This window comes from Coenobita brevimanus, chromosome 60 (genome assembly GCF_032717465.1).
Source record: "Coenobita brevimanus isolate Jiangsu-jjx chromosome 60, ASM3271746v2, whole genome shotgun sequence".
NCBI lineage: Eukaryota > Metazoa > Arthropoda > Malacostraca > Decapoda > Coenobitidae > Coenobita > Coenobita brevimanus.
The window spans coordinates 30,654,480-30,676,601 of NC_137013.1; the positions used below are offsets into that span (position 1 = coordinate 30,654,480).

The 22,122-nt window shown below is 41.2% G+C and overlaps 1 protein-coding gene and 1 non-coding gene across 2 annotated transcripts in view; both read right to left on the reverse strand.

Annotated features, from left to right (window-relative positions):
• Nucleotides 1-14,706, reverse strand: part of Stlk (Ste20-like kinase) — a 48,577-nt gene extending 33,871 nt beyond the window's left edge. The window contains exons 1-2 of the mRNA XM_080274855.1: nucleotides 14,609-14,706; nucleotides 878-1,093 (exon numbers count right to left, since the gene is read on the reverse strand). Coding sequence (XP_080130981.1) covers nucleotides 878-982 — 105 coding nt within the window. The 5' untranslated portion in view covers nucleotides 983-1,093; nucleotides 14,609-14,706. The remainder of the gene's footprint in view (nucleotides 1-877; nucleotides 1,094-14,608) is intronic.
• LOC145403501 (5S ribosomal RNA) lies at nucleotides 2,845-2,963 on the reverse strand. Its single transcript, XR_013898019.1, has one exon. It is a non-coding gene; the product is annotated as a 5S ribosomal RNA (ribosomal RNA).
• Nucleotides 14,707-22,122: the final 7,416 nt, after the last annotated feature.

Genomic DNA, 22,122 nt, shown 5'->3' on the forward strand with positions numbered 1-22,122 from the left:
GGGGCATTACTGTAAATTTATGGCAATGACCTACTATAGTACACCATAAAATTGCCAGCAACAAATACAATTAGTAGCCACAACCAACATGCAAAATAACCATGCTAAAATCATCCACGGTGACAATTAAGCCATGCAGTACATCAATAACATTACAGATGCAGAAAATGTAGCACTGTTAATAATGCAGTATCAACAACCAAATATTAAGTTATAGGTATGCTCTGTCAGTTATAAAACTGTATGCTGAAAAGAATAGGAGACACAGCATAGGTACCGGTAATGACAAGATATCAACAGTAATATTACTGTATATTATAGTCTGGGGAATGATGTGGTGAAGACTAAGAAAAAGATTAACACCTTGAGTTCATACAATGTTTTTTTCAGTTTAGACTTACTGCTACTAGCTGATTTTGTTCAACTTATGAAAGGCTTCTCATAATGAAGTGGTTTAGAAGGGCTATATCTAACCCCTCCAGTTTGGAAACACTATTCTTAGCTGAACAAAACTGTCAAATGACAAGAATATGATGAAAAAGATGTCCCTGGGCTCAATGGGTTAACCATTTCACTCCAGTGACGGTTTTTTCGCTTTATTCTTGCTACATTTGGACAATTTGATTCAGTTTATGAGAGAGCTTTCAAAGTGAAAGGGTTAGATATCACCTTCAATAACCCACTTAACTAAAAGACAGCCTTCCTAAACTGAATTAAATCATCTGGAAATAGTAATGATAAAGAAAACTATACATTACAGGCTTGAAGGGGTGAATACTGTGATAAAGGTGGTGGACAGGGAAGCAAGGAGTCCCAAGGGGAGAGGCAGGCCTTGCAATGGTGGGTACAAAGGGACGGGGTCAGGGAGGCAGCTTACGAGAGGCTGGTAGACTGCGTCGGAGTGATAGAGATGCGCGTCTACACACACGTCCGGAGACACAGCCAGGCGGAAACAAGGGCACAGACAATCATGGCACGACATGACACAAGCGACACACTCACTCCCTTCTCTGGGCAGAGAGCGACTGCGTGCTCGTCACTTGCACAGCCCTCCGATTTGTTTTAAGTCTGATATTCCTTGCTCCGATGCCTGCTGCAGGGAACAACACCAAAGTGAACGTGTGTGCTACAGGGTATATCAGGCAGGATTATCATGCAGGCTGCCTCTCCCAAACAATTATAAACATATCATAATTTACATGGACAGAAGAGTGAAACCAGATACACCTGTGAGCTGTAGTTTCTGCTTGTGCTCTAACTCTACCAATGGCTGGAGATAAGAATCCAGAGATTCACACCATACAAATACCTCTTGTCCAAATTTAAGATGGTAATTTGAAACTCTACTAGACTACATGAGGAAAAATTTTGATGACACAGTTCCTTATGTATGCCAAAAAGGCTCCAAAATATAGTATTAACAAAGGGTCTTTACTGAGTGTGACATCCAGGCTACAACTTATTTCCAGCCAGGGAAACAAAGGTAGGGGGTGAGCAGAAACTATGGTTCAAGAGTGTACTGTACACTGTGGCACCATGTCATTTAACCAACCAGGCAAAAATACCTGTGATAAAGCTAGTTTTCGCTACAGGGTGTCTGACTAATTGGGTATCTTGCATTTGAAAGGACTTTTTTTTTTTTTTTTTAACTAAAAGAGGATGAGGGTTGTCTGCAAAACATCAATAAAAAGTCATCAGAATTAATAGCATTAAACTTGAAGTAAAACATATTCTGAGATTTTACCTATACATAAATATATATATATATATATATATATATATATATATATATATATATATATATATATATTTATACATAAAGCCTATATATATATATATATATATATATATATATATATATATATATATATATACAGTATATATATATATATATATATATATATACACAACATAACCAAGAAGAAAAAATTGTTTACAGTACCAGCCACTTTTAAGTACCAGTAACCATTTAAATACTGTTGTGAAACCTTAGTGTGTCTGGTCAAGCAGACACGTTGACCACAGGTAAGTAACTGCTTCTGTTGAGCCATCATACAAGTACGGTACAATAAATCAAATGTGCAGAGATCCGGCACCACCCTGTGGTAGACAGCGCTTCACCAGAGTCAGTCCAGGGTTCTTCCCAAAGCAAAGTGCAGAGAAATATAAGATATGGCTCGTGGGTGGATGCCACAACTGCTCCACCCAGGGGGCACTGTGCCATGACATGAAGGCAGTGCCACTATGTCAATGTAAGCTAATTTATCTGCATGTGATCAACACGTACTTGTAGACCAGTAGAGATAACTCCAGGCTGGCTGCAGCTATAAGGAGTGCAAGAAAGGAATGAGAACGATCTTTTTCTTCTCAGTATAACTTCAGATGATCAATTCTTAACCAGTTCTGACAAGCTGAACTGTTACAACACCAGTCTCAACCAGTCATACAAATATGGGCCTCTGGTGTAAAGATAATACAAAAGCTGGATAATCATGGTTCAGATATGCCAGTAAGAAGTTTTGCTAATTAAACAGGAAGCACTTGTTTCACTGAACTAATGTTCCCATTATCATACCGGCACATGTATATTCCCCTGAGTCTAGCTAATACTGTACTTCTGCACAGAACTGATACAGTATTCATTAGTGTATCTCATCATACAAATTACACCTTTCAGGTGTATACAATAAGACTACCAAGTTTTCATATATATTCATCATTCATTCATTCATTGCCAGACGCCATGTATCCCAAATGGGGTGACCAACGGCTTAGAGTTAATTGTTTTACAGGGAGGGGCACTAATCCTCCACCAACCCCACTTGACACGTAAGGAGAACGTTATGCCAACAGCATCTGGTGTTCCCAGGCGGTCACCCATCCAAGTACTAACCAGACCCAACGTTGCTTAACTTCGCTGATCGGACGGGAAGCGGTGTACTCAACGTGGTATGGCCATAAATGCACCTGTGGTAGGTGGTGGCGACCATCGTCCACTCACTTGATGCAGTGCTGCCTACTTCTTCCTTCACTTTTATAATTCTTTTTCTTTGTCTGCCTTCCTCTCTTCCTATTTCTCCCATCTTTCCTGTCACTTTTTATTACTCTTCTTTTCAGGTGGCTCTACACTGAGTGGCAAGCCTCATGGTTTCCTGTAAGCCAGGAAACCATTTACAAAACTGGGTGATAACCATATAACCAACCCATATAGGTTCACTCCATGTCAACAAGTGGGTTGGTGAAGGGTTAGTGCCCTTCTTTGTAAAACAACTAACTCAAAGACAAATGGCCACCTCTTACGGGACTGTGGCGTCTGACTATAGACAGATAGATAGATTGAAGAAATTCAGCATATGGAACACAGTAAAAAAAGATGACATACCAGCAGCTGACCATAAATTGGAGATGTGGTTATCAGACTGACAGATAATATTTGCACTGGATATATAGGTCTATACAGTCAGCACTCAGATAATGTATGATCCTCCAGTGTGAAACTCACATAGGTAACACACAAGGCAAAATTTGATACTAAAATTTACTCACAACACGAAAATGATAGAAATTACACAGGTGAAGGTAGTTGTTCATTTTTTTGAGAACCATATTACATGGCGATGATAGACATAACGCAGCCAGAGGCCCCAAAATATGGTTCGAACAGTCATCATGCAGCAAATTAGGGTCACAACACGGTGGAAACAGACAACACAGCCAGTGATAGTCACAGCACGGATTGCATCAACCTAAAACGTATGGCTGTCGCATGTCTGTGCAGGATGTTGTCATGGTCCTCTGAGCATTCCTGACCCGGCTGAGTCTATCCGCTCCCCACGCTCTGGTTATACATGTGCTCTGTGTGATATTAGCTCTTCTTTTTGGCCATGCAAACCCACTCCATCTCCCCCCAGTAAGCCCAAAACCTCTTCCATTCAAGGTGAGGAATCCTCCAGTGTTTGTATGTACCAAAGTCTTTATTAGGTACGTAAATGTCCTGGAGAAAAAAAAAAAAAAAATGAAAATTGTCCCAAATGGTGAACCTGGAGCTGGCTTGGGTACCATGAAACCCTTTAACATGTAAACATATGGCCCTATAACGTGGAAATCTCATAATATGGGACCTTCCGAGTACAATATTCGCGTGTTATGTATGCGCTCGCTGTATTCTTTCATGCTAATACCAAACTAAAATATGTCGCTCCTGCACAACAAAATAAAATAATTTATTCAGTGAATATAACAATGACACATCAAAACCACCAACACACAAACAACAACAATGCACATGCACACAAATCAGAGTTAAAGGATGATAAGGGGTAACAGCATGAACACAATACAAAGAGACTGGTTGCCCAGGCAATGGTCAGGGTATCTCACTATCGCAGTAAAGAGTGCATGGAGGACAATGCCAATAGGAAGAGGTAAAAATGAGAAGAAACCATTCCTAGGAATGCTACAGAAATGACACTACAAAAAGAGTACCTGATGGGACAGTAAGTGGTAAAACTAAAAATGCTAAAACAACTGTAGCTGTTGTTGTTTTGACCTCACTCTCATATGGCTTTGAATCCTGTGGCAGTGAACTGAGAGATGAAGTTTGCATTACTGGGAGGCAGAGCTGCCTGAGTACAGTACTGACTATCAGGTTCTGCCATATGAAGGCATCCCTCTCCAGCACCATTCCACTATGTAGTAACAAGAGATGATGTGCAGTGAAGCATTAACTAGATGCAGAACAAGAAGCTCTAACATGGTAAACACATGGCCATATTGAAAGAATTAGCGTTAACAGGATGGTTTAATGCCTTCACTATTATGAACGTTTTCCACCTTATTTTGATTCCAGCCAGATTACTTAACTGACTTTGGAAGGAGTTCGTAGACTGGAAGGGCTCAATCCCTTTTGTCCAGGTAATGTTCTTCTCTGCTTATTCTTGCTGCTACTAGATTTTTCAAATTCTATTCAGGAAGTTTTCCTGCACTGTAAGGGGTTTATTAAGCTATATCTAACTCCTCCAGTTTAAAAACTTTATCCAATGGAGAGTAAAATCATTCTACAAGAATAATAAAATGAAACAGATGTCTCCAAACTCAAAGTTTTAGATAATGAAATGCATGAATTAGGGGGGTAAAAATTAAAAGATAAAACAAACACTATAAAAAAGACATACAAGAATAGGTGAACTAGGAATAAGAGACAGAACAGAGCAATAGCATTATAAAGAAAATGGAGTTCTCATAGTGTAAGACTGAAAAATGAAGAACATCAGATCAATGAAGAAAGTGGTTACTGATATTCCTTTAGTAATACACAGAAGAGAGTACTAAATTAATAAAAGCGTTTATACCCAAGGGGCGGTTGGAGTTTCTTGCTCACATAATGCCACTGAGGGATGAGTGAGGCTGGTCACTTTCATCTTAAATGTCAGGACCAACTTGCCTAGCCCTGGGCTCCTACATTCCTCATGGGGTAATGTAGGATTGAATGATGGATGGATGGATGGTGACTATGCAACACTAAGATGCTCACTAGATAAATAATAGGTGGTGAACCTAAAATTAAAGACCAAACAGAGCAAAAGGTTAAGAGACATGATGGTGATCCTACAGTATAAACAAGATGGAAGAAATGAAGAGCCAAGGAAATCTTCTGAGAGTCTTTTCAACGAGATTCATATCCTCAGTGTTCTTCACTGCATCCTGGGATCCATGATAATAATGATAGTGGCACTGACATTACCAGGTACAGTATAGCCTAAAAAATATATAAGTAAAAATAATGAAAAATCAAACCACCCAACCAGATCACTGCAACAACATGGCACACAGACCAAAACAACAAATTAAACCACCTGACCTGAATACTTCAACCAACTGGCCTACCCAATACCTGGCCAAACTGCAAAATTTAATAATCTGGTGCACTCAAAATTATTAGTCGCTCAAATTCAAATACAAACCAAGAATGTGCAATGACTGCAAATTTTGGTTTCCACTTTATTGAACTTTCTGAACTAAATGATGTGGAACTAACCAAACCAAGATAGTCACATTAACATAATAAAGTTAAACCATTCTTTAACTCAAATTCACTAAATAATAAATAAATGCACGGTATATGAGGAATCCGATGGTAAGGTCCAAATCACTACCAGCTATGATAATGAAGCACTAACATATTTCATACAGCCAATACAATGTATAAATTTTCTTGCTTTTTATTTGTATACTCCTCAGAAGGTAGTCCATCTACTCACCAATCACCCAAATCTTTATAACCCCATCAGGAGAGTACAGCAAGCCTAATCTTACCAAACACTGAGAACAAACATGACCAGTCCCTTTTCCTTAAGAGGTATTATGAGCAACAACCCCAGCCATCCCCTGGACTTAAACAAATATGGCCACAGCACTGTAAATGGTTTCCTAGAGTACATGAAGCCATAGTTGTAAAAATGTTAATATCACACCTGTACCATTAAGTTTTCATGGGAACCAAAAATGCACAAAATCAACTTTCATGCCAATGTTAGGTCATAAAAATGCCTAGGTTAGGACAAAAACAATACTTGTAGTCATGACAAGATTGGGAGCAAAAGACCAAATAAATGCCATTTTTCAGTGGAACTACGGTTGGGGAGTGGACTTTGTGACCATCAAATGGTGGAAATGGAGGAGAAGAAGGGAAGCACAAGAGGAAGTAGTCCATACAAGCAGGGTGGATATATTGCAAGAGCATGGTAAAAAGGCAGAATATAAGAGAGACGTGGAGGTGAAACTGGGTAAATATGATTTGATGCAGATGGGGGAGGTGGAAGGTGTGAGTAAGACATTCACAGAAGAAATCTGCACAGCATGTGAGGTGGTGTGTGGGGTGAAGAGAAGATGAAAGAGGGTGCAAGGAACAGCATGGTGGGATGAAGAGGTGAAACAGATTGTGGCACAAAACAAGTAAGCATACAGTAAGTCAATGAGAAACAGGGGCGTGGAGAAAGTTGAGAGACGGAATGGAGAGTTATATGTAGACAGGAAGAGAGAGGTGAAAAGATTAGTAAGAAAGAGTAAGAAGAGTGGATGAGGAATTTGGAAGGAATTTGAGTGTAAAGTGGAGAGAATGTAAGAAAATATTCTGGAAAGAGGCAAAGAGAGTAAGACAGGGTGATAAAGAAGTAGGTCAGGATGTGATTGATAAAAATGGTAGACTGCTTGTGGAGAAAGAAGAAAAAGTGAGCAGATGGAGAGAACACTTTAAATAACTGTTAAACATAAAGAATGAAAGTAATGTGAGTATAAGTGGCTGGGGAATGGGTGGGAGAAGGAGGGAGGTGAGAAGAAAAGAAGATATCAGTAGGAAGGAAGATGTGGAAGTAATGAAGAAAGTCAAAATGGGGAATGCCCCAGGAAGTGATGGAGTGTATGGTGAAATGCTGAAGCATGGGGAAGAGATAGTAGCAGAATGGATATGGAAGATGTGCAGATTGGCCTGGGAGGAAGGTAGAGTCCCAGAGGATTAGAAGTCAGATATAATTATTCCCCTGTACAAAGGAAAAGAGGAAAAAGAAGAGTGTGGTAATCGTAGGGTCATTTGTCGTCTTAGTGAAATAGGAAAAGTATATGGTAGGATACTTACTGATGACATCAGGGAAATAATAGAGGTTTTAGTTGGAGAAGAACAGGGAGGTTTTAGGAAGGGAAGAGGTTGTGTAGATCAGATATTCATTCTTTGGTCTTTAGTGGAAAAGTTTCCAGAGAAGAGAAAGAAGTTGTATGCAGCCTTCATGGATTTGGAGAAAGCATATGACAGGGAGGACAAATTATAGACAAGGAATGTGGAAAGTATTAAGAATATATGGAGTAAACGGGAAGTTGTTGAATGACGTGAGGAGTACATATGAGGGGACTTAGGCTGCAGTGAGTGTGGATAGTGAACTGTGTGAATTTTTTCTATTTGAATGTTGGATTGAAACAGGGATGTGTCATGTCCCCATGGTTGTTCAATCTGTATATGGATGGGGTTATAAAAGAGGTACAAGGTAGGGCAGTGGATGTAGGAGCAACCATAATGAGAGTGGGCAGTGTCTGAAAACTCTCTGTACCGTTGTTTGCAGATGATACTGTGTTACGTGAAGCTGAAGGGGAACTGCAAGGCTTGGTGAATGAGTATGGGAGAGTGTGTAAGAAACGGAATCTACAGGTGAATATAGGGAAGAGTAAAGTTATGGTCTTCGAGAGAAATAAAGCTACTCAATGTACAGTGAGACTGGATGAGGAGGAAATGGAAAATGTGAGTGCGTTTAAGTGATGTGGATGTGGATGTTATAGGAAGCGTTAGGAGGAATACACTGAGGTGGTTTGGCCATGTGGAGAGGATGGAGGGTGAAAGACTGACGAAGAGAGTGTATGTGAGTGAGGTGGTGGGGGGGGGGAGAGGGAGGGGGAGGCCGAGGATGAGATGGAGGGATGGGGTGGAGAGGTATATGAGAGAGGGGGGGGTGAGTTGGGAGAAGGGCAGTGAAATGGCGAGGGACAGGGCGACGTGGAGGCGATTTGTTTGTGGCCACCCCGAACGGGATTGAGGTGTCTGGCAATAGATAGATAGATAGATAGTTTAAGTACTTGGGTAGTGTGATCAGTAAGGATGGAAGTTTAGAGGGTGAAGTGATTGAAAGGGTAAAACTGGGAAGAAAGGTTGCTGGTTCCATGAAGGCAGTGATGGGGAACAGGGAAGTGAGCATGGAAGTAAAAATGTCACTGCATGACAGTTATTGCGATACCAACCCCAAGGAATGGAAAAGAAGCTTGGAACTTGCTGGAAGGATACATGTCAAGAATGAGAGCAATGGAAATGAGTTATCTGAGAGGAGCATGTGGAGTTACGTAGAGACAGAGTGACAAATGAGGAAGTGAAGAAGCATTGTGGTGTGGATGTGGATGTCACAGAATGCATTTGGAGAAATACACTGAGGTGGTTTGTCCATGTGGAGAGGATGGAGAGTGAAAGACTAACGAGGAGAGTGTATGCAAGTGAGATGGAGGGGGTGTGAGGGATGGGGAGGATGAGGATGAGATGGAGGGATGGAGTGTTGAGGTATATGAGAGAGGAGGGTGTAAGCCGGGAGCAGGGCAGTGAAATGGCGTTGGACAGGACAACATGTAGGCGATTTGTTTGTGGCTGCCCCATATGGGATTGAGGTGTCTGGCAACAGATAGATAGACAGACTATTGTTAGGACTGATGAATGCCAAAGTTAGGGACAAACACTACCAAGGTTAGGACCAAACAATATCATGGTTAGGGCCACACAATACTGTACCTACATTAGGGCCAAATGATTTCAAGGTTAGCACCATACCAAGGTCAGGCCTGACATCTAAGTTAGGGCCAAAGGATACCAAGAGAAGGCTCAGATGATAGCGTAACAAGGTTAAGGCCAAATACAGTAAAAGTCCAATTCTTCGGCATCCAATTCCCCAGCAAATCTGACATTTCGGCAGTTTTGAGAAACAGTCCCATTTACGAAAATCTCTGATCGTTCGGCAAATTTTCTGATTTTTTTCGTCAGTCTTGAAATTCTCCATGAGTCCTCAGAGCCTGTTGCAGGACCTTCTACTGCTGGGGACTTCTTCCAGCAGTAGCAGACTCCAATCAACCCCTTCTATTGTACATATGTAAATAAGGAACCTACTATAAGTTTAGGTAAGTGCATGTGAACTTGTAGGCCTACTGTACTATTACATTTATATACAGTATGTTCACTAATTTCTTTTTTTTTCATATTCATGTATAGTACTGTATTCATTACAGTATTGTACAGTATCAAACAGTATACAGTACTCTCTCCAAACACATTTGTAATGATATGAGTAGTGATGATAGTGTTCACCGAAACATATAAGGTACTGAGTGGGTAGGGTTTTTGATAATTCGGCAATTTTGATTTTCGGCACTTGCCTGGTCCCATAGATGCCGAAAAATTGGACTTCTACTGTATTGTGGATTTCATGGTAAAGTTAGGTCTAATTTATCCCTTCAACTTGGATACAATTTCTATTTTATTCTTGTTCCTACCGCAAAATTTTAGTGTATGGTACTGTATTCGAAATATGAGACCCCTATAGGGGGAAATTCTGAGTATATCGGTATCTAACTTCTACCCTAAGGTGAATAAAATAATTCAGAAATATCTATTTATCTATCTATTGCCGGATGCTATACTCCCATAGAAATCTATCTATCTATCTATTGCCGGATGCTATACTCCAATAGAAATCTATCTATCTATCTATTGCCAGACGCCTCAATTCCGTTTGGGGTGGCCACAAACAAATCGGCTCCACGTCGTCCTGTCCCCCGCCATTTCACTGCCCTGCTCCCAACTCACACCCCCCTCTCTCATATACCTCTCCACCCCATCCCTCCATCTCATCCTCGGCCTCCCTCTCCCTCTTCCCCCCTCCACCTCATTCACATACACTCTCTTCGTCAGTCTTTCACCCTCCATCCTCTCCACATGGCCAAACCACCTCAGTGTGTTCCTCATAACACTCCCTATCACATCCACATCCACACCACAATGCTCCTTTATATCCTCATTCATCAGCCTGTCTCTCCATGTGACTCCACAGGCTCCTCTTAAATAACTCATTTCCACTGCTCTCACTCTTGACTTGTGTCCTTCCAACAACGTCCAAGCTTCACTTCCATACATTAGAGTTGGTATCACAATATTGTCATGTAGTAACTTTTTCACTTCCATGCTCACTTCCCTGTTTCTTATCACTGCTTTCAAGGAACCAGCAACCTTTCTTCCCTGCTGTACCCTTTCAAGCACTTCACCCTCCAAACCTCCATCCTTACTCATCACATTACCTAAGTACAGTACTTAAACATACTCACATTTTCCAATTCCTCACCATCCAACCTCGCTGTACATTCACTGACTTCACCTCTCTCAAAGACCATCACTTTACTCTTCCCTACATTCACCTTTAGATTCCGTTTCTTACACACACTTCCAAACTCATCCACCAAGCCTTGCAGCTCCCCTTCGTCTTCACTCAACAACACAGTATCATCTGCAAACAACAGTACAGGGAGTTTCCAAACACTATCCTCTCTCACCAGGGCCACTCCAACATCCACTACCCTACCTTGTACCTCTTTTATTACCCCATCCATGTACAGATTGAACAACCATGGAGACATGACACATCCCTGTTTCAACCCAACCTTCAAAGAGAAAAATTCACTTAGTTCACCATCCACATTCACTGCAGCCTTAGCACCATCATACATACCCTTCACAGCATTCAACAACTTCCCATCTACTCCATATATTCTCAATACTTTCCACAATCCTTGTCTATCCACCCTGTCATATGCTTTCACCAAATCCATGAAAGCCAGATACAACTTCTTTCCCTCCTCTAGAAACTTTTCCACTAAAGATCTAAGAATGAATATCTGATCTACACAACCTCTTCCCTTCCTAAAGCCTTCCTGTTCTTCTCCAACTAATTCCTCTGTTCTTTCTCTAACTCTGTCAATAAGTATCCTACCATACACTTTTCCTGTTATACTAAGAAGACAAATGCCCCTATGATTACCACACACTTCTTTTTCCCTTTTTCCTTTGTACAAGGAAATAATTGTACCTGACTTCCAATCCTCCGGGACTCTATCTTCCTCCCAGGCCAATCTGCACATCTTCCACATCCATTCTACTACTATCTCTCCCCCATGCTTCAGCATTTCACCACACACTCCATCAATTCCTGGGGCTTTCCCCAATTTAACTTTCTTCATTGCTTCCACAACTTCTATCCTACTGATTTCTTCCTGTCTTCTCACCTCCCTCCTTCTCCCAGCCATTCCCCAGCCACTTATACTTGCATTACTTCCATCCTGTATGTTCAACAATTCCTTAAAATGTTCTCTCCATCTGCTCACTTTTTCACCCTTCTCCACTAGTAATCTACCATTTTTATCTTTCACTCCCCTGCTAACCTCACTTCCACCCTGTCTTACTCTCTTCACCTCTTTCCAGAACATTTTCTTACAGTCCCTCCACTTTACACTCAAATTCCTTCCAAATTCCTCATCCACTCTCTTCTTCTTCTCTCTTACTAATCTTTTCACCTCTCTCTTTCTTTCTACATATAACTCTCTCTTCTACCTCTCAACTTCTTCCACACCCCTATTTCTCATCCAATCATTGTATGCTTTCTTCTTTTGTGCCACAGCCCGTCTCACCTTTTCAGTCCACCACGCTGTTCCTTGCACCCCCCTCCGTCTTCTCTTCCTCCCACACACCACATCACATGCTGCACATATTTCTTCTGTAAATATCCTGCACACACCTTCCATGTCCCCCATCTGCTCCAATTCATATTTGCCCAATCGTTCCTCCACTTTTCTCATAATAACAAAGGTAAAATAGATCAACAGACTTCATGGAATGAGTCTGATTTGCAAAATATATTACCTGACCACTGACAAGAGATCATGCTGGCTGGATGAATGCTATGAGAAGAAGTGCATGATCAGAGATTTGACACCCCAGTTTAATATGACAGCATTCAGATTGACTCTATCGGATATGTTTGTGATGCTACAGAATGTGATGAAAGTTTTTGGCATATCAGACAGAGACAGGATTCCAGGGGTTTGAATGACGAGCAAACGGAAGCGTGGCCCATTGGACTGGGCAAATTTGGGCTGTCTGGATGTTACTTTTCCTCACCCTGCCCTAGGGTGGGAAAGGACATCCGGATGATGATGATGATGATTCCCTGACATGTCTAACCTTTCAATATACAACACTCTTACATAAAACTTGACCTGAAATTCCATTTTTCACTATTTTGGATTTTTGTTTGTTTTTTTACTGTATACTCTCATGACTCAGCAAAATGATCAATTTTTCAATTTTCTTAATAATTTTAAAGTTCACTTGCATCACTGAGCATTCCCATTTCTTTATTACCATACCATTACACAAAGTGCCTCAGTTTTCCAATTACTTTACTATACCACTATATATGGTCGTAAGTTGAAAAACTGGCTCAGATTTTATTTATGAGATTCTTTCTTTGATAATTACTAGTATTTAGTTCCAGTCCCTACTTTACAAGGCATTTTTTTCTTGACTTTTGCTGTTATTCAGGTGAATTTAATGGTCATTTCTGATGGGAATGACTAGTTTTTGAAATATGCCTGGCTTCCAACACCTATCAATGTTAAGGGACTCAGGGGGAAACTGGGGTTTTTGGGTGGAGGAACAAGAGAAAACTGGTAATTTCTGATAAAACTAGAAATCACATGAATCACCACAAAAACCAAGTGGAAAAACAAATTTCAAGCCATTTTTGGCATTAAACTGACCAGACCCCATGTCACCTAAACTTACCATGTGCAAATCACATCTAACTTAATCAACAAAAACATGTGAATCCCAAGCCATTTTGGATATTAACCTGCCCAGACCTTACATTCCCTAACCTCGATCCCATGCAACACCTAACCACTGCCAACCTCACCTTTTGTCTTTTCTCTAGTTGTAATCTGCACCACAATCAGAACATACTATGGTATGTTTGAAGGCAGAACACTAGGCTATGCAAGCACAAAAAATCAAGTTGCTTTCACTACAGAAAGGGTTAATATTCGCTGAGGAACGGCAGGACACCTGTTACACAGAACTGCCGTGGCTGGCCCGATTTTGAAGTTCATACAGGAGGAAGATGGGGGACATTTGTTTCCTAAGTAGCTGTAGTAGATCACATGACAAAAAACCATGACTGAAATTCACCCACACAAAAAGATATTGCCACCAGAGGCACCTTGGTTGCTAGGGATCCCCAGCGGAGCTTGGAAAAAAAACACTGTGGGCAATGGCAGCTGCTGATAAATTATTCCCAAGGCCCTATCTCAGTTAATATTCATTTCCAAGAGAACTATCACTAAGAAAAGTTGCTCCTACTGGTGACATGTAACAGCAGAACACCCCAAAATGATGAGATAATTACTGTAATGACTGAAACACAGGCATGTACCCTTTCTCTTCATATATCATCATTTGTATTGTTCCACCAATTCTAAACTCACTTCCCTGGATATATTGGTGTTATCAGGATTAAAAGCTACTGGGATTATGCACTAACTCTCTCTCACATATCACAGCAGGCTGGACTAAAGCACTATCTTGATGAAGTGGATAACAAAAAAAAAAAAAATCATAAGTACAGAAGAAGCTTTGCAATTCATCAGTAGCTTCTACAGCTAATTATCTAACCTTAGTATTACCTTCAGTTTAAAGACTTCTGTCAAAAATTAAAGTTTACAATATTAATAATTTGGAGACTTCATTATTTTCTAGCATTACCAACTTAACAATACCAAGCCACTGAATGTAACACTTTCATTAGCCCAAGTTAACTAAACCATCTGAATTAATCTTTCTATACTGCCTAAATCAATAATCTACTAGCCAGATTTTCTCAATTGGTGAAACAAAAACGATAAGCATATTTCAAGTAAAGTGACGCAAACTCTGAGGTTATAAGCCATTCTGTTCCCAATAAAGTAATTAAGAACCCACGCATACCTTATCTAGCGCTTATTACACTCTTAGGTGGAGGTGTAGGAGTGAGAGGGTAATACCTGTGCCGGGCCTGGTGACGGACTGAGGAATTGTTTTGATTTGATGACACTCAAGAAAACCACCAGATACGACAATAACTGAATGCTAAAATTAACCCGAATACACCCTTGATGTCTCACTTTCGCCGGAATTCTCGCATTTGGTTTAAATTATTACTGTTAATGCACTATGCTCACTGGCGAAATATATAGAAACGTTTGCATTAATGTTATGCTAATAAAATATGCATCTAAACCACACTTTTCAACCACGATCAGATATCCTTTGAAGCCGGTGACGTCTATTTTAATTGGACCTTACTGGCTTCACACGATTTTCTTAATCAGAGATACTTCCGATCTGAGAGAGAGTAGATATGTCTTTCATTTTTGTCCCTCTCAGTAAGCTACAAGCGATCTCCAAACTAAATAAAGAAATAGGAGGTAGCAACTAGAACAACCAATCTACTGCAGGACCGTCAGGGCTCCTGGCCCTGAAAGGGCCTAAAGCGGCCCTAATGAATCGACTGGTATTTCTATATATATATATATATATATATATATATATATATATATATATATATATATATATATATATATATATATATAATCCTAACTCGAATATCCCTGAATACGATTCAGATCCCTGACATCTTGGGAAGGGGGGATCCTGCAGGAAGGCACCTGTAACTGCTCTTAAGACCCAGAGGCTCTAGAAAGACTGCAAAGGGATCATTTGAAATGGGTCCTCCTTCCTCTTTTTTCTTTCCTTCATTCTTTCCTCTTCCTTCTGCTTACGGATGACTACACTCCCTCTTCCGTCTTTCTTTCCTTCATTCTTTCCTCTTCCTTCTGCCTTTGGGTGACTAAGTGAATAGCCAAATGGATTCCTGTACACCAGGAAGCCATTTACATGGGCAGTAACCATATAACCAAATTATGGCACCTGATGGTTTAGTTGGTAATTAAGGCGCTCCGATCGGACTGAGCCTGTGTAGGTTTACATTCAAGGGATGGTTGGGGTTTACTGCCCACGTAATGCCACTCAAGGATGAGTGAGGCTGGTAACTCTCATCCTAAATGTCAGGACCATCTTGGCTAGCCCCGGGTTCCTACGCTCCTCATGGAGCAACAATATTGGATGATGGAGATATATATATATATATATATATATATATATATATATGGGGGGGACTTTATTAAGAATGACGAAGATTGGCTCTGGTGGGGGAAGGGTTCATCAAGATACGAATAATATTTAAATCCTTCCCACCTTTCCCTCATCTCCTAACTCGCCTTTCCCAGTAACTTCCCCATATCTCCGCCACCCCCTGCATTCTCCCCATTAACCTCCCCATATCCCCGTTATCCCTTTCCTTCTCCTCTTTCTCCTCTACCCATGCCTTCCGCTCATTTGCCTCTCCTTATCCCCGATTAGCCTCATCTTATCCCCCCACCCCCTACCTTCTCCCCATTATCCTCCCCTTATCCCTGCCACCTCTCATCTTCTCCCCATTATCCTCCCCATATCATGCCACCCTCTATTTTCTCTCCATTACCCTCCCTATATCCCCTCCACCCTTTGCTTTCTCTCCCATTAGCCTCCCTGTAACTCCCACCCTTACCCTCTCCCTGTTAGCCTCCCCATATCCCCAACCCATACCTTCTCCCCCATTAACCTGTCCATATCCCCACCACCCCCTATCTTCCTCCATCAACCTCCCCAGATCCCGCCATTCCTAACCTTCTCCTCTTACCTTCACCCGCATCTGCTATATTCTCCTCTCTGTGTTAATACCTTTCACTAATCCCCTCATGGTCGGGAAAACTCTAGTACGGTATTTGGTTGCTACTAACGTCAGACGAAATTACTGATCTGTGCTTGAGAGGCACATTAAATCCCTCTATGGCTGCTCGCATTCTTGTATTCTATTCCAGCTAACACAAGACGATTTTATGCAGCTGAGAAATTAATAGGAGTCTGACAGTGTTAATACTGGTTGTGTACCACTAACCCATTTATGGTCGGCACGACTTTGGTACTCTATTCCAGCTAGTGCCAGACGATTTCCGTCAGTCGAGTGGGTATGGAAGCCTGTGTTCATTCTTGTATATTGTCCAGTTAGTTACTGTATGTAGCCGACTGGTCTGAAAATTACTGTACTTCAGGGCTTGTTATTTTCAGACACTAGACACTAAACCAACTGTTCTAATAGCTTACGCATCCCTGTGTTCTATTCGTCTTCGAATGCGATTACGATTCTTAGCAGGTTCGATTTGAACAGGCCCTCTGTAGCTTGCGTGTTCTGTGATGTGTTCGTTATATATATATATATATATATATATATATATATATATATATATATATATATATATACAAGTTACGTTTACAAGTAAATTCACATTTACACAAATGAAACACATTGGGAAATGTCATGCTTCCGCTCGCAAATGTCTCTCTAGTTCTCCATATTCTGCCATTCTTTCCCGCCAACCACCACTACTCTCCTTTCTTCCTCATCATACCCAAAGAGTAATTTTGATCCTGTGATGAGGTTACAGACAAACTTAAGACTTATTCCCTATTGTAATAATTATGGTTCGGCAGGAAGGACAAGTAAACGAGCGTACAGATCCTGCCAATTTTTCTTCATGCTAAAACAAATCTGTTACGACAAGGAGCAGATCGTTGGAGTGTGAATCTGAACCTTGATGACCACATTTCGTTTTATATAAAAACTGGACAAACTTTCATCTTAAACATGTAATAAACCCTCAAAGGTGCCGGAAATGGGAGGCAAAGGGGGCAATAGCCACCTCCCTGCATTTTTAGTGAGGGGGAACAAATGAGGGGTCTTGTCCCTTCAGTATCTCGTCGTGAACTCATGACAGATATGCTATGCAGCACTAACAACAAGAAATAAATTAGAATAAGTATGCTATAATATATTATTTTTCACAAAGGTCTATCTCTCTATCTGTCTATCTATATCTATATAACCCCAAAAAGGGGGGTAGCCGAGACAGGACGACACACTCCCAACGCGCGCGCGCACACGCACACGCACACGCGCACACACACACACACACACACACACACACACACACACACACACACACACACACACACACACATTCACTCGTATCTTAGCCTCAAGGGGAAAAGGGACATATCCTCACCGCACGTCACGCACGAGCATCAACCGCCCAGTACAATCAGCGACATCCGTAGCAGGGCCTGACAGCAGAGCTGGTTTACCCCTACCACAACATAATGGAACCATCCCCTTCCCCGCACCTGACCTGATCTGCTGATCAGACCAAATGCAGGAGAATATCCCCTCGGGGCCGCGTCACCATTTATTCATTCACATTTTCTCTCCAGTCATCATTATCACGCGCAGCCACTCTTCCTTGGTCTACAGACTTCCCTTTCGCATCTAACGGTCTCTTCACATTGTCCATCCATCCTATTCGTGGTCTTCCTGTCAGCCTTACACCTCTCACATCTAATCCAGTTATATTTTTCACCAATCGCTTTTCATTCATTCTTTGCATGTGCTCAGCTCGATCAGCCATCATCCGCATAACTCCAGTTCTCCTTCGCACTTCATCATTTCTACTCGATCCATACACGTCACTTCACACATACTCCTCACACACCTCATCTCCATTACATTCAAACTCTTCCTGTATTAATCAATCATCTACAGTCACTCATAAAAGAACGTACCCCTTCCCCCCGCGTGTGAAAGGCCTGATACATCATAGGATTCTGGTTTGGTGACATTGCACCTCACGTCAGGGATGGGGCTGAGGAGTGGCTTCTGGGGGTTGGGGGGGAGCTGATCTGCACGAAGCACTGCTTCAGCCCGTATTTCGAATCAGTCACAGCTGTATTTGAACTATGTAATATACCTTCTCAGTAATACACCAACAACATAACACTCCAGCGACCACACACTTGTACTCCCACAGGATTTATGTAATGAATGTCCTATGCCTTCATATGGTTTTTGTTATTTTTGTCTCATCCTTTGAGGTGACGAAATGCCAACGCACTCACGAACACATGTGCATGAGATGTGTGCCCATTCCAGTTACGCGATAAATTTCTCAGTCATGCTTGTTTAACCAGAAAATACTTTCCCTAAACACAGGTTTGATAAGATATGACTGTAAAATCTCCATTGCTTCCCACCAGTAAGAGGAAGGGAGGAATGAAAGGCATGAACTATAGTTGGTGTCTCGCATACCTTATATCAGGTTCGCGTGTTTCAGGCCAAATATTGAACAGATTTATATTGTAATTCAACACTATATATATTCTATTATGCCATATTATATAGCAGATGTAATCACGTTTACCCACAGTGCGTTGTCAATTGTGAGTTATTTACCAAAGGAAGCAGACTATATGCAACCCTGCTGAAGCCTGGTTCAAAGGAGTGTGGGAGGGGTGGGGGCTCCAGACTCTAGAGTCTTTGAGAGGCTGAAAAATGCAAGAAGGCAGTATACATTAACCACTGAAAGGGAATCCCACTATAGTGTTTAGGTAAGGCACTGTGTAATATACAAAATAGTATCATTTGGTACATGTTTTCACACATACCACAAGCCGTGTTGTTACCGGGCATAATAACTAGGTAAAACCCATTACCTAATATGTAGCAGATTAGTGAAGCAGTATCGTATGGGCTGAACCAGTGTTTCGTGCAGGTCAGCTCCCCCCCCTCCCCCCATCCACCAGACACACCTCCTCACCCCTCACTGATGGCGTCATGTGCAGCAGATCCAGTCTTCTCGAAATGAACGAATCTTGAATATGGCTGTCTATTATCTTGTTTTATTTTTTTCTTGGAGGGAACAATCTTGCAGGCTTCTTGCCTTCGGTTCCTTCTTCTTTGGACACACACACACACACACACACACACACACACACACACACATATATATATATATATATATATATATATATATATATATATATATATATGCAGAGACTTCACTGTGAAGATATGTATGCAAACTAACCACAGGAAAATGAAAGGAGCGACAGTGAGTACTTTCGTATATTACATCTTCAGACAGAGTGAGACAGAAACGTAAAGGGTAGAGGTCTGTTATGCACACCCGCAGCAGGTAGTGGCACACAGAACAATGGATGACTTGAATTTTTACCTGCGGCTTAACTTATGGTCACCCGCAGCAGGGAGTGGAACACAACAAAGGATGACCTGAATCTAAAAATGCACTCCCCTTTCCTCCCCTCCTACTCCCTCCTCCTTTGCCACGTGAATTTTTAGATTCAGGTCATCCTTTGTTGTGTTACACTCCCTGCTGCAGGTGACCATAAGTTAAGCCGCAGGTAAAAATTCAGGTCATCCATTGTTCTGTGTGCCACTACCTGCTGCGGGTGTGCATAAAAGACCTCTACCCTTTACGTTTCTGTCTCACTCTGTCTGAAGATGTAATATACGAAAGTACTCACTGTCGCTCCTTTCGTTTCTACTGTGGTTACTTTGCATATATATATATATATATATATATATATATATATATATATATATATATATATATATATATGCAGGGTGTCCCATAAGTCCAGCATCGTAGGAAATTTTATAGAATCAGTTCATAATAACCGTCATTGTTTACAACACAGATCCAACCTATAATGCCGGACTTATGGGACACCCTGTGTGTGTGTGTGTGTGTGTGTGTGTGTGTGTGTGGAGAGAGAGAGAGAGAGAGAGAGAGAGAGAGAGAGAGAGAGAGAGAGATCTAAATAGATGGATGGGTAGATAGATACAGATTTATCTATCTAAATAGATAAATAGGTAGATAGATAGATAGATACAGCTCTATCTATCTACATACTTTTGCCTCCAAATGGTAGAATGCTGCCGCCGATAAGTTAGAACATGCTTCTGCGAAAGCTAGTTATATACTTTTTTTTTTTTTTAACTAGTGGCATTGTCATGGCAGCCGAAATATTTTGTTTCATTAAGTTATCATATTTACAGAAGAAATATGTGCAGCATGTGATGTGGTGTGTGGAAGGAAGAGAAGACGGAGGGGGGGTGCAAGGAACAGCGTGGTGGACTGAAGAGGTGAGACAGGCTGTGGCACAAAAGAAGAAAGCATACAATGAATGGATGAGAAATAGGGGCGTGGAAGAAGTTGAGAGGTGGAAGAGAGAGCTATATGTAGAAAGAAAGAGAGGTGAAAAGATTAGTAAGAGAGAGTAAGAAGAGAGTGGATGAGGAATTTGGAAGGAATTTGAGTGTAAAGTGGAGGGACTGTAAGAAAATGTTTTGGAAAGAGGTGAAAAGAGTAAGACAGGGTGGAAGTGAAGTTAGCAGGGGTGTGAAAGATAAAAATGGTAGATTACTAGTTGAAAAGGAAGAAAAAGTGAGCAGATGGAGAGAACACTTTAAGGAATTGCTGAACATAGAGGATGGAAGTAATGCGAGTATAAGTGGCTGGGGAATGGCTGGGAGAAGGAGGGAGGTGAGAAGACAGGAAGAAATCAGTAGGATAGAAGTTGTGGAAGCAATGAAGAAAGTTAAATCGGGGAAAGCCCCAGGAATTGATGGAGTGTTTGGTGAAATACTGAAGCATGGGGGAGAGATAGTAGTAGAATGGATGTGGAAGATGTGCAGATTGGCCTGGGAGGAAGGTAGAGTCCCGGAGGATTGGAAGTCGGGTATAAATATTCCCTTGTACAAAAGAAAAGGGGAAAAAGAAGTATGTGGTAATCATAGGGGCATTTGTCTTCTTAGTATAATAGGAAAAGTGTATGGTAGGATACTTATTGACAGATTTAGAGAAAGAACAGAGAAATTAGTTGGAGAAGAACAGGGAGGCTTTAGGAAGGGAAGAGGTTGTGTAGATCAAATATTCATTCTTAGATATTTAGTGGAAAAGTTTCTAGAGAAGGGAAAGAAGTTGTATGCGGCTTTCATGGATTTGGAGAAAGCATATGACAGGGTGAATAGACAAGGATTGTGGAAAGTGTTAAGAATATATGGAGTAGATGGGAAGTTGTTGAATGTTGTGAAGAGTATGTACGATGGTGCTAAGGCTGCAGTGAATGTGGATGGTGAACTAAGTGAATTTTCCTCTTTGAAAGTTGGGTTGAAACAGGGATGTGTCATGTCTCCATGGTTGTTCAATCTGTACATGGATGGGGTAATAAAAGAGGTACAAAGTAGGGTAGTGGATGTTGGAGTGGCCCTGGTGAGAGAGGATAGTGTTTGGAAACTCCCTGTACTGTTGTTTGCAGATGATACTGTGTTGTTGAGTGAAGACGAAGGAGAGCTGCAAGGCTTGGTGGATGAGTTTGGGAGAGTGTGTAAGAAACGGAATCTAAAGGTGAATGTAGGGAAGAGTAAAGTGATGGTCTTTGAGAGAGGTGAAGTCAGTGAATGTACAGCGAGGTTGGATGGTGAGGAATTGGAAAATGTGAGTACGTTT